Genomic DNA, 18,914 nt, shown 5'->3' with positions numbered 1-18,914 from the left:
CCCCCCCCCAATTTGAAATGGATAGTCGGTGCAAATATTTTCACGGGATCCTATGGTTGTGCGAAGTTTCATTAATGCTTTGCTATGGATACCCGTGATATTTAACAATCCGAAGGGGCTGGACTTGTTAGGGGTTTTCACACGTTACCCATTTTAGTGAAGCCTGGTCGTTTCCACATAATATGGACCACCAGTTCACTAAGTTGCATGGGCTTTTAGCCCATTTGATTATAAATGTTTGTTCTATGTTGTCTTGTTTTGTCTTCTCCCCCCCCCCTTCTATTGTATTTGCTTTAAGTAGGTCCGTAGATGTCTGCTCGAAATCCTCTACTTCTTTGCATGGCCTCCAGGTGGATCGTTACCCGGAGATGCTCAGGGTTGGGAGAAAACTTAGGGGTAAGCCTTTATATGCAACACTAACTCAGCCCGTCTATGTGTAGGGTCTTATCCCATAATGTAAGGGGGTTTAATTCCCCCATCAAACGTAAAAAGGCCTTCCTGGACTATAAAAAACAGAATCCTGATGTCCTTTGTCTTCAGGAGACACACTTCTCTACCTCTTCATGCCCAAAGTACTTTGACCAGAACTATTCTCGCGTTTTTACATCTTCAGGCACAAGTAAAACAAAAGGAGTAGCAATCTTCCTCAAAAACAATTTCCCAATACAGATAACAAATTCCCTATCAGATGATGAGGGTAGGTTCTTGATCCTACTAGGCACATTACAAGGGCAAAAACTTTGTTTAGTTAATAGCTACCTCCCAGCCTCATCTCAAGTTCAGGTTTTTAAGTCCATTTTAAACAAGCTGGATAACTACTCTTTCCAGCATCTAATATGGTGCGGAGACTTTAATTTCACGATAAATCCAACATTAGATAGCAATGCTATAAGACGTACTGACATCACTAAAAATGAGAGGAAAAAAATCTCCCGATTGTTAATGGACCATCACCTAGCAGACATATGGAGAGAGATGAATGGTAATAATAGAGGTTATACGTACTACTCTCCCGCCCACAAAACATACTCCAGAATAGATCTTCAATTGACAAAAACCACCTCACTTCCCACAGTCCTATTCTCACGCCACGTACATTCGGCATGGTCTGACCATGATGCTATACTCTCAGTATTCAAATTCAATGTGTCCACCTCTAGCTTATACAGATGGAGACTTAACGAATCACTACTTACTGACCCTGTGATCACAAATACAATTAAGGACGAATTAATCGAATATTTTAAATTTAACACTTCTGGTGATGTATCCCCCGGAACCATTTGGATGGCACACAAGAAATTTATAACGGGCTCAATAATTAAGTTGGCTGCTCAAAGGAAAAAAACGAGAACTGAACTACAAACCAGATTAGAAAATAAATTGGCAAAACTAGAACAAGCCAACCAGGTGTCCACCTCTCTCTACCTTTCCAAACAAATTCAGGAGACCAAAACTCAATTAGATGCCATACTCACCACTAGAACTGAGAGGGCCTTGACTTGGACGCGAGCCAAATTTTACAAATTCGCTAACAAGCCGAGCAAACTATTAGCTCGCAAGTTACGTTCTAGGGAAATGATCAACACAATTTTTTCAATAAAAGATGGTTCGGGGAGGATTTCGTCCCACCCAGATAATATATATAAAACATTCCACGAATATTACCAAAACTTATATACCCAGCCCAAACCCTTATCTCCTCACCCGATTCAACAATTTCTACAAAACCTGCACTTACCTAAAATCACAGATGCAATAGCTAAACAACTACACTCCGAAATATCTATGGAAGAGATCCAATCAGTTATCAAAGCATTAAAAAAGGGAAAGGCCCCCGGCCCTGATGGACTCACGGCCATTTATTACCAAAAATTTGCTGAAATTCTTTCACCCCACATCAAAAACTTTGGAGATGCCCTCCTTCATGGCTCAAAAATGCCCCCAGAGTTTCTGGTTTCCCATGTTACAATTCTACCTAAGCCAAAAAAAGACCATTTACTGACCAAGAACTTTAGGCCTATTTCTTTACTAAATGTGGATTTAAAAATATTCACTGCAATTATCACAAGTAGAATAAATCGCATACTGCCCTCTCTTATTCACAAGGACCAGGTGGGGTTCATCCCATCTAGGCAGGCCCCGGACAATATCAGACGTAATATAAACCTTATCCACACGGCAAACTCCCGCAGGGAACAACTTTTAATACTAGCCTTAGACATTGAGAAGGCATTCGACTCACTCTCCTGGAACTATCTCTTTCAAGTCCTATCTAAATTCGGTTTCACTCGGGAGTTTATAGAATGTATTAAATTACTCTATGACTTTCCCACAGCGTATCTGAAGCTCCCGACGTTGAGCCCTTCTCCTATATCTATTCAGCGTGGTACCAGACAGGGATGCCCACTCTCCCCGGCATTATTTGCTCTGGCCATGGAGCCCTTGGCAGAAGCCATTAGAACGAATCAGAACATTACTGGATTAACTAACTTAGGCGATCAATACAAGGTTAGCTTGTTTGCTGATGACCTCCTTTTGACTATTACCAATCCCCATACAACAATTCCCAATCTCCTCTCTCTGCTTAATATATTTGAAGACATTTCAGGGCTGAAAATTAATATAGACAAATCAGAAGCTCTCTTTATCAATACCAGCAAAACTACGCAGGATAATATCACCTCCCAATTTAAATTCACTAAGAGGGACAATTATTTAACCTACTTGGGAATAAATATTACAACAAACAGAGCTAACCTTTATAAATGGAACTACACGCCACTTATCCAGAATCTTCACACAGACCTATCCAGGTGGGCTTCGCTAAACCTATCTTGGCTGGGTAGGATCCACACAATAAAAATGGTGACCCTCCCGAGGTTGTTGTACCTTTTTAGATCTCTCCCAATACCGATTTCAGCTAAAACGTTTTCAGGTCTTCACGCCATAATCTCTAAATTTATATGGCAGAATAAAAGGGCTAGAATCCCCCAAAAATTAATGTTTTTCCATAGAAGACATGGTGGAGTCTCGCTTCCAAATCTATCCCTATACTATAAAGCGGCACAAATAGCACAACTAACAAGTATATGCGCCCAAAATAACAAGCCAAGGTGGGTTCATCTGGAGACACACCTTATTAAGCCACTCTCATTGCCAGGCCTTATGTGGTCTACGGGAAAAATCCCCAAACAACTATTTATAACAGCACCTTATACTGCTCACTCTTTCAATTTGTGGAGAAGAGTTAGATTCAAATATTCACTGCAATCAGACCCCTCCCCATTGACCTCTATATTAGGTAACCCGATGTTCACTCCTGGCCTGGACTCACGTTTGTTCACTTGGTGGATATTGAGAGGGATTACCACAATAAAACACTTGTGTGACCCTTTCGGTGTCCTGATGGACAGAGCAGAATTCGTGAGGAAGTTTGAACCCCCGATTAGAGAAATAATGCACATTAATCAGATTTTGCACTTTGCAGGTAGCCTAACTCATGGTAAGCGCCCCGTTCCTGTTTCTGGTTATGAACAAAAATGCCTTTCAGACCCAATGGGAAGGGGGACAATATCTTTGCTTTATTCTATTATAAACCCACCCCATGATATGAAGAAGTTGGGTTTCATGAGACGGTGGGAGGAGGAATTGGGTGTCGAGCTGACGTTGGAGAACTGGAGGAGGTGTTGTGACACGCTAACTAAGGGTAGTCACCAGTCATCTTTAGTGGAAACCTCGATCAAGGTCCTTCATAGGACTTATCTAGTGCCAACTAAACTTCATAGCATATTCCCCAATGTCTCGAAGTTATGCTTTCGGGGATGTAATCTACCTGGGGACATGAAACATATATGGTGGACTTGCCCAGTGGTGTCCAACTTATGGCAAAAGATAAACCTCCTAGTTGACCAACTGGCGGGGAAAAAAACCAATCTGGACGCCTCTATTTTCCTGCTGGGGGCGAGACACCCAGCTCTCCCTAAAAATCTATTTAAGTTGGTTTCTTTTCTCTTTATGGCTACTAAAATTCACATTGCTTCGAAATGGAGGAACCCCACGTTGTCGCTACGTATGGTTAAGGAAAGGATGAATAACATTATGTTCTATGAACGCATTGAGGCCACTAGAAATGATATATGGGATCAGTTCTTTAAGATATGGGGCCCTTGGATGGATCTACAACCTAATTTACACTTGAGTCAGACTCTTCATCTGTCCCCCTAGCAATTTGATCCTGTGGGGATAGCGATTGTTGTAAATTAAAAAGTAAATGCAATTTTCCCTCTCCTTCATGTTCTTCCCTTGTGTTGTTTTTGTCTTGTCCACCCTTGTATCTACAAGGAATATGTGTTCTTATATTACTCAGTTATAGACTCCCCTGCGAGGGAGCTCATTCACATTGCAATTTCACGTTATGAATGTTGATGTTGAAATTTCAATAAAACCTTTTTGAAACTAAAAATAATATGGTCACTGTACTCCCTGCCTAATAATTCTGAACAGATCAAAGAGCGTGAAAAGATCAAATGAATTAGGTTAAACAGAACTTTGACGAATCTGGAATAATCTGCCACGTTGTCTCTTCTAATTCTCTATTTTGTACTTATGTCTGCCATCTTGTGGTGAGTTTTAGATAATGCTAGTGAATAAATTACATGCATTACATGACTTGTATACAAGATCCCTATAGAGCATTAAAGATAAGGAATTCTCATATTATCATTTTATTGTGGTCACATGATGCATAATTTCCAGCTGTGACGCACAAGGTAATGAAACATATAACTTTAGTGGAAAAATTAGCTTAATCACTAATATTATAATAGTCGAAGGGCTTATTTTTGTCGGGGCAAATTCATGTTTTTATTGATACCATTTTGACGCAGATAAGATGTTTTGATCACTTTCTATTATAACTTTTGGCAACTTTTTGGGCAGAGTTAATGTTACTGAAAAACACTTTTTCTCTTAAAGGCTTCTATTTAATATCTGAATAGATTAGATTTTTACAGATTCAGTGATACATGAAACCAAATATGTCTAGTTAAAAAAAAAATTATATTATAGATACACATATTACCGGTATATATTATTCCTATCTTTATTGGGGGGGAGGGGCTGATTTAAATTATATATATATATCTTTAAAGGGAACCTGTCACCACGTTTTTGGAAGATGGGATAAAAATAGCGTTAAATAGGGGCAGAGGTGGGCGTTACATTAGTGTGTTTGTTATGCGTTTATTACCCACCTAAGTTGCCGAAATACCTTTGCAAAGTCTCCGTTTTCGCCTGTCAATCAGGCTGGTGTGGTCAAAAGGGCGTTGTCTTCCCCCAGATTTTGCGTAGTTTTCCGTTGGTGGCGTAGTGGTGTGCGCATGCCCAAGGTCCCGAATCCTCTGCCAGGGGATTTAAAAGAGCGCGCTGTTCGTTATTTCATTGGTGATCGGTGGGCGCGGCCATCTTCCTTTGGCCGCGCGTGCGCAGAAGCGGCGCTCTGCTGGCTGCGGCTTCAGGAAAATGGCCGCGGGATGCCGCGCGTGCGCAGATGGAGATCGCGGCGGCCATTTTCCTGAAGCCGCGGCCAGCAGAGCGCCGCTTCTGCGCACGCGCGGCCAAAGGAAGATGGCCGCGCCCACCGATCACCAATGAAATAACGAACAGCGCGCTCTTTTAAATCCCCTGGCAGAGGATTCGGGACCTTGGGCATGCGCACACCACTATGCCACCAACGGAAAACTACGCAAAATCTGGGGGAAGACAACGCCCTTTTGACCAGACCAGCCTGATTGACAGGCGAAAACGGAGACTTTGCAAAGGTATTTCGGCAACTTAGGTGGGTAATAAACGCATAACAAACACACTAATGTAACGCCCACCTCTGCCCCTATTTAACGCTATTTTTATCCCATCTTCCAAAAACGTGGTGACAGGTTCCCTTTAAAAACTTATTTTAAAACTTTATTAGGTTTTTTATTTATTTTTTTAAAACTTGCTCCTGTGATCGTCTGATCGTTTGTTCTATATGCTGTAATGCCACAGTCACAGGCTGGGCCTCACAGGAGGCTGGGCTTCATAGGCGTACTATCATGGCAGGCACAGTGGCCTTCACCAGACCCCCACACTACACTACCAGGGCAAGTTCCCCGATCGTGGACCATAAATGCCACTGTAAAAAAATCTACATTTCATGGGAAAACAGCAGAGATTGGTGCGCTGATCGCTGATGTTAGAGTCAGATGCTGGCTGTGTAATTCAGCATCTATTGGGGATGCAGGCTTAGATTCCGACAGGACTCGGCCTTGAATGTACCAGTAAATTCCATGTCTGGAAGGGGTTAATATCTACATATCTGTTTAATAATTCCGCTTGACCAAGGTCGTTGTCATCAAGGTTATACTCTTCACTCGTTTTATTGGTATGGCTGATCAATGAGTGCTGGAGAAACCACAGCAATATCATAATCTCTACATTATTGGATGCCAGAAATTAAAAATACTGTATACACTGTGTGCAGAATTATTAGGCAAGTTGTACTTTAGAGGATTATTTTTATTATTGATCAACAACTATGTTCTCAATCAACCCAAAAGATTCATAAATATCAAAGCTTAACTCCTTCATGACCTTGGGATTTTCCGTTTTTCCGTGTTCGTTTTTCGCTCCCCTCCTTCCCAGAGCCATAACTTTTTTTATTTTTCCATCAATATGGCCATGTGAGGGCTTATTTTTTGCGGGACGAGATGTACTTTTGAACTACATCATTGGTTTTACCATGTCATGTACTTGAAAACGGGAAAAAAATTCCAAGTGAGCAAAATTGCAAAAAAAGTGCAGTCCCACACTTGTTTTTTGTTTGGCTTTTTTGCTAGGTTCACTAAATGCTAAAACTCACCAGCCATTATGATTCTCCAGGTCAGTACGAGTTCATAGACACCTAACAGGACTAGGTTATTTTTTAACTAAGTGGTGAAAAAAAATTCCAAACTTTGCTAAAAAAAAATAAAAAATGCGCCATTTTCCGATACTCGTAGCGTCTCCATTTTTCATGATCTGGGGTCGGTTGAGGGCTTATTTTTTGCGTGCCGAGCTGGCATTTTTAATGATACCATTTTGGTGCAGATACGTTCTTTTGATCGCCCGTTATTGCATTTTAATGCAATGTCGCGGCGACCAAAAAAATGTAATTCTGGCGTTTCTAATTTTTTACTCGCTTCTCGCTACGCCGTCTAGCGATCGGGTTAATGCTTTTTTTATTGATAGATCGGGCGATTCTGAACGCGGCGATACCAAATATGTGTATGTTTGATTTTTTTTTTTATTGATTTATTTTGATTGGGGCGAAAGGGGGGGTGATTTAAACTTTTAAATTTTTATTTTTTTTTCACTTTTTTTTTTTTTTTACTTTTGCCATGCTTCTATAGCCTCCATGGGAGGCTAGAAGCAGGCACAACTCGATCGCCTCTGCTACATAGCAGCGATCTGATGTTCGCTGGTATGTAGCAGAAAATCAGGTGTGCTGTGAGCGCTGACCACAGGGTGGCGCTCACAGCTACCGGCGATCAGTAGCCATAGAGGTCTCAAGGACCTCTATGGTTACAATGTACAAGCATCGCCGACCTCCGATCATGTGACGGGGGTCGGCGATGCGCTCATTTCCGGCCGCCCGGCTGGAAGCGCAGGTTAAATGCCGCTGTCTGCGTTTGACAGCGGCATTTAACTAGTTAATAGGCGCGGGCAGATCGCGATTCTGCCCGCGCCTATTACAGGCACATGTCAGCTGTTCAAAACAGCTGACATGTCCCGGCTTTGATGCGGGCTCACCGCCAGTGCCCGCGTCAAAGCGGGGCTTCTGACCTCGGACGTACTATCCCGTCCGAGGTCAGAAAGGGGTTAATATTTTTGGAAGTTGGAGTGGTTTTTTTTTAGATTTACCTATCTTAGGAGGATATCTGTTTGTGCAGGTAACTATTACTGTGCAGAATTATTAGGCAACTTACTTAAAAACCAAATATATTCCCATCTCACTTGTTTATTTTCACCAGGTAAACCAATATAACTGCACAAAATTTAGAAATAAACATTTATGACATGCAAAAACAAAACCCAAAAAAATTAGTGACCAACATAGCCACCTTTCTTTATGATGACACTCAACAGCCTTCCATCCATAGATTCTGTCAGTTGCTTGATCTGTTTACGATCAGCATTGCGTGCAGCAGCCACCACAGCCTCCCAGACACTGTTCTGAGAGGTGTACTGTTTTCCCTCCCTGTAGATCTCACATTTTATGAGGGACCACAGGTTCTCTATGGGGTTCAGATCAGGTGAACAAGGGGGCCATGTCATTATTTTTTCTTCTTTGAGACCTTTACTGGCCAGCCACGCTGTGGAGTAGTTGGAGGCATGTGATGGAGCATTGTCCTGCATGAAAATCATGTTTTTCTTGAACGATACCGACTTCTTCCTGTACCACTGCTTGAAGAAGTTGTCTTCCAGAAACTGGCAGTAGGTCTGGGAGTTGAGCTTCACTCCATCCTCAACCTGAAAAGGTCCCACTAGTTCATCTTTGATGATACCAGCCCATATCAGTACCCCACCTCCACCTCACTGGCATCTGAGTCGGAGTGGAGCTCTCTGCCCTTTACTGATCCAGCCTCTGGCCCATCAAGAGTCACTCTCATTTCATCAGTCCATAAAACCTTTGAAAAGTCAGTCTTAAGATATTTCTTGGCCCAGTCTTGACGTTTTATCTTATGTTTCTTGTTCAAAGGTGGTCGTTTTTCAGCCTTCCTTACCTTGGCCATGTCCCTGAGTATCGCATACCTTGTGCTTTTTGTTACTCCAGTAACGTTGCAGCTCTGAAATATGGCAAAACTGGTGGCAAATGGCATCTTGGCAGCTTCACGCTTGATTTTCCTCAATTCATGGGCAGTTATTTTGCGCCTTTTTTTGCCCAACACGCTTCTTGTGACCCTGTTGGCTATTTGCCATGAAACGCTTTATTGTCCGGTGATCAAGCTCCAAAAGTTTGGCAATTTCAAGACTGCTGCATCCCTCTGCAAGACATCTCACAATTTTGGACTTTTCAGAGCCCGTCAAATCTCTCTTCTGACCCATTTTGCCAAAGGAAAGGAAGTTGCCTAATAATTAAGCACACCTTATATAGGGTGTTGATGTCATTAGACAACACCCCTCCTCATTACAGAGATGCACATCACCTGATTTACTTAATTGGTAGTTTGCTCTCAAACCTGAACAGCTTGAAGTAGGACAGCATGTATAAAAGTATCATGTGATCAAAATACAACTTGTTTAACAATTCTGCACACAGTGTAGAAACATTGTGCATATACTACTTTGGGTCAAATAAACCACTAGGAAGATGTATATAATGAATAATATTTATTTTTATGTAATCACACAATATTGAGAAATGCAGGAAAAGCAAAACATATGACCCCTCCCTTTTGGATTAATCTGTATTATCAGCCTTGTCTATATATGTAGTACAATACAGCTGGAAAAGATCAGAGTTACAAAACAATGAGTGCAGACACTTTACATTCCCCGTATTCTGTCTGCAGCAGCCTGTATTCTGTATGTAGAATTCACATACATATCAATAGAGGGCGCTGCAATAGTCTCTATGTGCACGTTATTCACAGAATGCAGACTACTGCAAGTACTGTACACCTGTGAGCAGGAATTCTGACGCCTTTCCCAACACTGTTCTCGATGAGAAGAACTGCTTCTGCTTGTAAAGTAGAATTTATTTCACCAAAACAACATGTTAAGTGCCGCCTGGACTACGTATAGGAAAAGCTAAAAGATGAGTACATGACTATATGTACCATAGTTTATTACATATGCAGCTTTAGGGTGCAGTCAGACGGCCATATTGGACTGTGATCGGAACGCAGTGTACGGACTGGCCGGCAGCTCTCCTGACCCAAGCGTGACAGCGTCATATATTTCTATGCAGCTGTTATGTTCAGGTCCGCTGCTGGCCAGTCCTTCTTGCACCTTTAGGTCACAGTTCACACTTCAATACAATTCAATGGGGTCAGAGTCAGTCTATGGCTAATTATATGGATGCGGTTGCTGAAAAGAACAGGAAATGGGAGTCTAATATTCGGTCTACCAGTGTGAAGAGGAAACGTAACCCCTCCATCTACTGTGCCCTAGGCACTAAACAGGTATCACCCCTTTAAATAAGAAGTCACAATCCAAGCTGCAAATATTAAGTAATAATAAAACAGAATTTCCTGTGACTCGCATTTTTTTTTTCGACATCAAATATATTTTCTTGGTAAAACTGGGCCAAAATGGAATTACCTGAGCTAGTACATTAGTCATTCTGTACAAATAACTACTGCAAAGAATACTATTAAAGTTGTAATAAATTAAAGCTTTAAGATGAATATTGTATCTAAAATCCCCAGAAGAGAGACCCGAGCGCCATCCCTGTAGCGGCTCCAGCCAGCATGCCCATCGCCATGTCCCCGTCATGGTCGTAGTATCTCTCTCTGATGATGATGTGATTAGTGGTTCCTGGTCCTGGATGGGAATCAATGAAAAAGTGGGTGAAAGAAACGGCTTATTGAACAGCAGAAATATAGAAGTCCAACGCCTGTCTTCCATCTTTGCGCTTTTTATCTTTGGTGGCTCCAGATGGAGCATTGGATGCCATTTGTCCAGGGTTAATGACACTGGATGTCAGAAGAGAATGGAAGGAAAGGATCGGCATTCTCTACTTATCTTCTGGTCCAGGGTGTGCTAGAGACTAAGGCTGTGTTCACATGTTGCGTTTTTGCAGCGTTTTTTTTCTTGGCAGTTCCAAAAATCAGGTTTTGCTGCGTTTTTTTTGTTGTCTCATATGCATGCTCATAAAGTTTAGTGCCCCCCAAAAAGATCATGATGGAACTACCTGTGTTTTTCGCACTTACTCATTGCTTTCTATGGGTGAAAAATACTCTACAAAAACGCTGAAAGAAGTGACATGCTGCAATTTGCAAAAACGCAGCAGATTTCCAAATCAGTCAAAAAAAAATAAAAAATGCGTGCATAAGATTTCTGAAATCTCATAGTTTTTGCTGGCATAAAAAACACAACTTGAGAACATTGCCTTAGAGCTTGTTTTTGTCAGTGCGTTTTTCAAGGCTAAAAAAACAAAAAAAATTATGTTACAAAATCAACAAAGTGAATGAGATTTCCAAAATTTCATACACTGCTTCATTTTTCTTTGCTGATTTTAACCATCAAAGTGTTTTTTCAAATCTACAGCATGCCAATTCATTCAGCATTTTTCACCCATTCAAATGAATGAGAAAAAAATGCTATTAAAAACACATCAGAAATGCACATTAAAATACTCTGCTTTATGGTGCAGAAAAAGCTGCTGCTTGGTCTTTTTCCTTGCCTGTTTGCAAAGTAATGAATGGGAAAAAATGCAAGTAAAAACACACACACAAAAAAAATGCATGTATTTTATGCAGAGTTTTTCCCGTTAACACTTTTTTGTTGTAGAAAAAGAGCTGCAAAACACCACATTTGAATATTCCCTGAATATACGTACTCACATTGAGTATTTGCATAACATTTTTCTGGGCAGGTCTCTACTTGGTTTCTCTGGCTTAGAGCAGGAAGATCAGACTCTGCCTACAGTCCGGCCCTGGAGCACGGGCATATCATTAGTTGCAAACTTCCAACACTGAGTACACAAGAACCACAAGACGGATTTCTTCATCCCAGGCATTGTTTTAATCAGTGTAACAGCGGCAACCTGACAGTGTCTGTAGGTTACTTAGCAAAATCCTGCTGATAGGTTCCCTTAAGGCTGGGGTCACACTTGCGAGTTCAGTGCTAGAAACTCGCATCAATTACCAGCACTGCCGCTGGCACTCGGGATCGGAGTTTGTGGCTGCATGTATTTCTATGCAGCCGCACATTCTGGTCCCGGAGGCAGTGCCAGGAATTGATGTGAGAGACTCACGCGAGTTTCTGACATTGAACTCGCAAATGTGACCCCCGGCCTAAATCTTAAAGAAGCACTCCATCTCCCCCCATCAAAGTTTTTATCCTCTTAATAAATTGCAATCATCATATTACATAGCATTGTGTACTTACAATTGCTCATTTTGCCTTTCTACCTATCTAATTCTTCTCTTTTCCATTAGGTCTATGACATCATGTGATTAAAAACTGACTAGCTGAATCCTTCTAAACTCTATGTAGAAACAGGAGGTCAATTTTCTCTGAACAAGTCATAAGTCCCTGGCAGGTAGAGAGCAGCTGGGTCAGGAGTTGAAGAGGGGGATGATTCATGCAGGGACAAGACACTTCCTGTTTCTACATAGAGCAGAGAAAAGAGAAGAATTATGTGTGTAGAAAGGTAAAATGAGCAATTGTAAGTACACATGGCTGTATAATATGATGATTGCAATATATTAAGAGGATAAAAACTTTGATTGGAGTGCTTCTTTATAACTCTGAAAAGAATCAGACCTTGACTTAATGGGCAGCTACCATGAAGGGGAGGCACAAAAGGGACCAGCTATTTTCCTCTTAGAGCTGAGTTAATTTGCACTACTTTTCAGCTTTTTACTCACCTTGTGGGGGATATGGGTAAGAGGCGTATGCCTGCCCATCACTGGTATAGAGGACTTGGGATCCCTGGACTGGATAGCCCCCAGAATAATGGTCATATCCATATGGCTGGTAATGACAAAACAGTATCAGGCTCACTGATTGTCAAGGAGAAGGCAGATATTTTTATAAATGACATTATTAATAGATTGTAGACAAGTGATTTATACAACTTATCATATGCAGTATTAGGTCATTGCTATTTCATACATTAATGTTAAGGCCTCCATACACTTTCGGGCAATGACGAGCAGGATCAGGAGGAGCTGACTGACATGTAAGATTCGGTATAACTTGTATTTATAGAGCCTGCTCAGATCACATGTCAGTGACTAGATGAATGGCGTGAGCCCCCTCTGTCACCCTGTAGACCCTAAGCCCCTGTGCAGCATGATCCCAGAGTGTTGATGTGTTGTCATGGCAACTGGGAGGCCTAATGAAGGTGTAGATAATGAGAAGCAGAGCAGAATTATATATAGATTTTTTTGGAAAAGATTCAGTAGGACTTGTATTTTATTCATTGAAACCCGTGGTGTTTTTATATACGAGTCCAGTGGGCGGTCCTACTAGTGATTGACCGCTATCTCTGCACACACAATCATACAGGAAAGACGGCCCACACCCCAGGACCATATAACCAAGGAGATACCATTAGGCTAAGTGCACACGTTGCAGAATTGCTGCAGAAATTTCTGCGGCAATTCCGCAACTCATGCCGCGGGTATGTCGCATGCGGAATTGGCATGCGTACTTCCGCTAAACACTAGCGTTTTCCAAGCGTAATTAGCTTGCAGAATGTTTTCCAAGCGATCTGTAGCATCGCTTGGAAAACTGATTGAAAGGTTGGTCACACTTGCCAAACATAGTGTTTGACAAGTGTGACCAACTTTTTACTATTAATGCTGCCTATGCAGCATCAATAGTAAAAAGATCTAATGTTAAAAATAATAAAAAAAATTAAAAAATGGTTATTCTCACCTTCCGACGTCCACCGATCTCAGCGGTGCACGCGGCGGCTGGGATGCGGTGTGCGAAGGACCTGGGATGACGTCATGGTCATGTGACCGCGACGTCATCCCAGGTCCTTCGCACAAAGCATCCCTGGGAACGGAAGCCGCCGCATGCACCGCTGAGAGGCGGGAGGATTCCGGGGGCCATCAGAAGGTGAGTATATCCCTATTTTTTATTTTAATTTTTTATTTTTTTTTTTTAACAGCGATATGGTGCCCAGTCCGTGGAGAAGAGTCTCCTCTCCTCCACCCTGGGTACCATCCGCACATGATCTGCTTACTTCCCGCATGGTGGGCATAGCATCAATGCATTTTTATGTGTGCGGAATCCCAGCGATTCCGCAAATTAATGAACATGCTGCGTTTTTTTCCAGAATGCGTTTCCGCTCAGGAAAAAAATGCAGCATGTGCACACAAAATGCGGATTGCATTCTTTTAATAGGATGCTTAATGTGAGTGTTTTTTTCGTGGTTTTATTGCAATTTTATAGCCTTATACTTTACCCCACCAGGGACCACCAGCACTTTTATGGACAAGCTCAGCACATGAAAAACGACTGTGAACAAGCCCAGTTAAAACTCTATGTTGCATCTGTAATTTGCACGTTATGCTTACCCCGAGCTCACATCTACATGCACTTGAATTCGGAAATAAAAAGTAATTGCATTCATCTCAAGCGCATGCGGTGAATTTTCCTAACTAGATGTCCCAGGGGCTCATCACCTCCTTCCACCTGCACCTCACCCATACTACTGTGTGCACGCCAATCTTCCTCTAATACAGGGAAGACTGTCAATCACTGGATAGGACCGCCCACTGGACTCCTATACATAGACACCAAGGATTTCAATGAATTAAATGCAAGTTTTACTGAAACTTTTCCCACAAAATGTAAACGAGTCTGATCATCTCCTCCTGCTCTAACATCCTGCCTGCAGTTCAGACACTTTTCAACATAACTAGAGCAAATTTACTATCAATATTACCCTTTGCCGGGCGGTGAGGTGTCGAACGCAGGATCTACAGGGCTTTATAAGGACAGCATATTGTATGTACTATAGTCACAGAGTACGGATAAAGACCTGATGGCCTTGGACTATGGGTGAGATGGACCTCCCTAACACACAACTCCTTCCACGCACATCAGTTGTGTTCCATCATATTACTGATGTCCTTGCGTTTCCAATCTCAGTGAAATTAGTTTTTCATCAGCTGTAGGTTGGGGACAATAACCAGGTGACATGTTTCCTTCAGTCATCGACAGACAATTAGAAGCTGTTGATTTGATAGCAGTATCGCTATGTACCACTCCTGCCCTTCTGAGGCCTTATGTCAGGTTATAGAGTACAACCCGCTCAGAACAGGACACTTTTCTCTCTGTATAATGTTTGAAGTGTTGTCGACTTACTGGAGGTGCATCAAACTGACTGTACGGTGGGACAGGACCAAGCACGGCGTCATCGTAGAGCAGAGGCTGGGGCAGAATGTGCTATGAGAGAAGAAAACATCATACGATTAGTATGTAGGTGACTGTTTTATTACTACAGAAGTTCTAGGATCTGTGTCATCAGCCCTATAACTTGGTTCCCTATTACAATTCTTCCTAGACAAAGACTCCACATATTAGACTCATTATTAAAACGAATCTCTCAGAAGTTTTTTTCATAGACCTAATAGAAAAGAGAATAATTAGCTGGGTAGAAAGGCAAAAAGCAATTGTAAGTACACAGTGCCATATAACATGAGGATTGCAATAGGTTAAGAGGATAAAAATTTTAATGGGAGGAGGAGTGCTTTTTTAATCTGGGCAACTGTCATTGTGCAGGGACGGTGAGGAGGTGAGCTGTACACTGCTCAAAAAAATAAAGGGAACACTTAAACAACAGAATATAACTCCAAGTAAATCAAACTTCTGTGAAATCAAACTGTCCACTTAGGAAGCAACACTGTTTGACAATTACTTTCACATGCTGTTGTGCAAATGGAATAGACAACAGATGGAAATTATTGGCAATTACCAAGACACTCAATAAAGAAGTGGTTCTGCAGGTGGGGACCACAGACCACATCTCAGTACCAATGCTTTCTGGATGATGTTTTGGTCACTTATGAATGTTGGTTGTGCTTTCACACTCGTGGTAGCATAAGACGGACTCTACAACCCACACAAGTGGCTCAGTTAGTGCAGCTCATCCAGGATGGCACATCAATGCGAGCTGTGGCAAGGTTTGCTGTGTCTGTCAGTGTTGTGTCCAGAGGCTGGAGGCGCTACCAGGAGACAGGCCAGTACACCAGGAGATGTGGAGGGGGCCGTAGAAGGGCAACAACACAGCAGTAGGACCGCTACCTCAGCCTTTGTGCAACGAGGAACAGGAGGAGCACTGCCAGAGCCCTGCAAAATGACCTACAGCAGGCCACAAATGTGCATGTGTCTGCACAAACGGTTAGAAACCGACTCCATGAGGATGGTCTGAGTGCCCGATGTCCCCAGATTGAGGTTGTGCTCACAGCCCAACACCGTGCAGGAAGCTTGGCATTTGCCACAGAACACCAGGATTGGCAAATTCACCACTGGCGCCCTGTGCTCTTCACAGATGAAAGCAGGCTCATACTGAGCACATGTGACAGAGTCTGGAGACGCCGTGTAGAAAGATCTGCTGCCTGCAACATCCTTCAGCATGACCGGTTTGGCAGTGGGTCAGTAATGGTGTGGGGTGGCATTTCTTTGGAGGGCCGCACAGCCCTCCATGTGCTTGCCAGAGGTAGCCTGACTGCCATTAGGTACCGAGATGAGTTCCTCAGACCTCTAGTGAGACTATATGCTGGTGCGGTTGGCCCTGGGCTCCTCCTAATATAGGACAATGCCAGACCTCATGTGGCTGGAGTGTGTCAGAAGTTCCTGCAAGATGAAGGCATAGAAGCTATGGACTGGCCCGCCCATTCCCCAGACCTGAATCTGATTCTGAGACATCATGTCTGGCACCATCCACCAACGTCACGTTGCACCACAGACTGTCCAGGAGTTGGCAGATGCTTTAGTCCAGGTCTGGGAGGAGATCCCTCAGGAGACCATCCGCCGCCTCATCAGGACCATGCTCAGGCATTGTAGGGAGATCATACAGGCACGTGGAGGCCACACACACTACTGAGCATCATTTCCTTGTCTTGAGGTATTTCAACTGAAGTTGGATCAGCCTGTAATTTGATTTTCCACTTTGATTTTGAGCATCATTCCAACTCCAGACCTCCGTGGGATATTAGTTGTGATTTACGTTGATCATTTTTAGGTTTTATTGTTCTCAATACATTCCATTATGTAATGAATAACGATTTACAAATGGAATATTTCATTCAGTGATATCTAGGATGTGGGATTTTAGTGTTCCCTTTATTTTTTGAGCAGTGTATTATCTGTTGTAGAAAGAGGAGATAACCCTTCATTGTAATCATGTCTGTATTGTGAGAGATGTGAAAAGTCTATTGTACAGAACAAGAAGTATGATTCTAACGGCTCGCTCACACAAGCGATGATTCTATATTCCAGAGAGAATCAGATCAACTATAGTAATGACACTCAGCTCAAACTCTGATTAGAGCTGGTGCCAAGTGTCAGTATACTGTGATCTGATTCTCTCCCATGAGAGAATTGTATCACAGGTGCGGAGAAGACAGACGTCGAATACGAATCAACGTGAGGAAAAAAAGAAATATCGCAGATCAGCACTGCCCCATAGTATAACATTGGTCCGGGTGCTATCTGAAAAAACATTGGATATCCCTGTTCCAAGTTGCACACTTGTGTGAGCGAACACTAGTATTAATTCTAGTTTAATACAGAAAATTCTAATTTAATACAGAAACTGAAAAAATACATTATTTTCACGGATTCCAGATCAGGAAGGAATCACACAGGAACTGCCTTTCACTGTTTGTGACAATATCTAACCCTTCCATTCATTAAAAAAAAAATAATTATTGTAGCATCAAATCACACCAGTATAACAACACATACCGTTTTAGTCTTGGCATCCCGGAGAGCGGTTTCCCAGGCTCTGGAAAAAACACAAAAATGTACCATTTCTTCTGTTAAATCTTGATGTAGAGGATTTGTGCTGGTAAAATCTACAGAGGATCACAAATCTCATCTACATTCTGAGGGCACTTTGCTTGAGAAAAGACGAGTAACCTGCAGATATTTAATTCTGAGATGGATACTTACAACAGATTTCATCACTTTGACAGTAACGAGAGTCAATTGTATGGACATTCCTTGCAAAATCCGCAATTTCATGTTCAGATTTTACTACAGATTCACTGCAAGGTCCATTAGTGGTAAGTGGTCGACCCTTAAGGGGAAACTGTCAGGTTTTTGCTATGTAATCTGAGTGCAGCATGATGTTGGGGCTGAGACACTGATTTTAGGGATGTGTCACTTATTAGGCTGTGTGCTGTTTCTATACAATGAGTGGTTATCAGCAGGAGTTTATCACTGCCAGGACTGGTGAGACCTGGTCAATCTCCACTCCCAGCACCGATTCGTAGTTTACTGTTGATAAACAATGTACATAGTAAGATGTATATGTAGAGTCAGCTTTCTGAACTCTGCTTCCTGCTACATCTAAAACTCATGTCACATTGTGTCATAACTGCTGCACCCAGTAAACCAAGTGAAACATCCCTGGTATCAGGGTCGCACTTTCTACATGATGCTGCTCTCAGATGAGGTAGCAAAAATCTGGTAACAAAGTCCCTTTAAAGCTAATGGAGGAGCTAGAATTTTTCATACTTTAAAGGTGTGACCACCATACAAAATATTTCATCCACGAGTGCAAATGATTGAGCAGCACATTAGGATTCGGGTGGTCTTTTCTGCATGGCACAAATTATATGAATAAGGAGATACCTACAAGCAGTCATCCACACTTTCTGCGATAAGGTTTATGACTTTTCCTTCATGGCAAATAATCTGCAGGCAGCAGTCTTGTGATTTCCCCTCCGGTAAATGCACATCTGGAGTATATAACAAAGGGTAAGTGTTAGAAATAGGAAATTGGAGCAGCACAAAAAAGAAAAAAAAACAGGGGGGGGGGGGGGGTAGGGGGGAAGGCAAATTGTTCATACAAAATCCCAAAAATGGTTCCGACAAAATAGTTGGCACCTTTCCCAAAAATTGTGGGTAAACAACTTTATTTCAAGCATATGATGTTCATTCAAACTCACCTGTGGCAAGTGACAGGTGTGGGCAATATGAAA

At 42.2% G+C, this 18,914-nt stretch overlaps 1 protein-coding gene across 4 annotated transcripts in view; it reads right to left on the bottom strand.

Moving 5' to 3' along the window:
• Nucleotides 1–9,389: 9,389 nt before the first annotated feature.
• The window catches only part of PLEKHB2 (pleckstrin homology domain containing B2), a 66,482-nt gene continuing 56,957 nt past the window's right edge, over nt 9,390–18,914 (bottom strand). For all 4 annotated transcript variants that reach the window (XM_077291104.1, XM_077291106.1, XM_077291105.1 and 1 more), the window contains exons 4-8: nt 18,569–18,671; nt 17,674–17,713; nt 15,070–15,150; nt 12,615–12,720; nt 9,390–10,563 (exon numbers count right to left, since the gene is read on the bottom strand). In XM_077291104.1, the coding sequence (XP_077147219.1) occupies nt 10,436–10,563; nt 12,615–12,720; nt 15,070–15,150; nt 17,674–17,713; nt 18,569–18,671 (458 nt within the window). In that variant the 3' untranslated portion in view covers nt 9,390–10,435. The remainder of the gene's footprint in view (nt 10,564–12,614; nt 12,721–15,069; nt 15,151–17,673; nt 17,714–18,568; nt 18,672–18,914) is intronic.

The sequence above is a fragment of the Ranitomeya variabilis genome, chromosome 2, assembly GCF_051348905.1.
Source record: "Ranitomeya variabilis isolate aRanVar5 chromosome 2, aRanVar5.hap1, whole genome shotgun sequence".
In the NCBI taxonomy this organism is placed as follows: domain Eukaryota; kingdom Metazoa; phylum Chordata; class Amphibia; order Anura; family Dendrobatidae; genus Ranitomeya; species Ranitomeya variabilis.
Note: the sequence above shows the minus strand (reverse complement) of the source record. Positions and strands in the feature narration are given on the sequence as shown.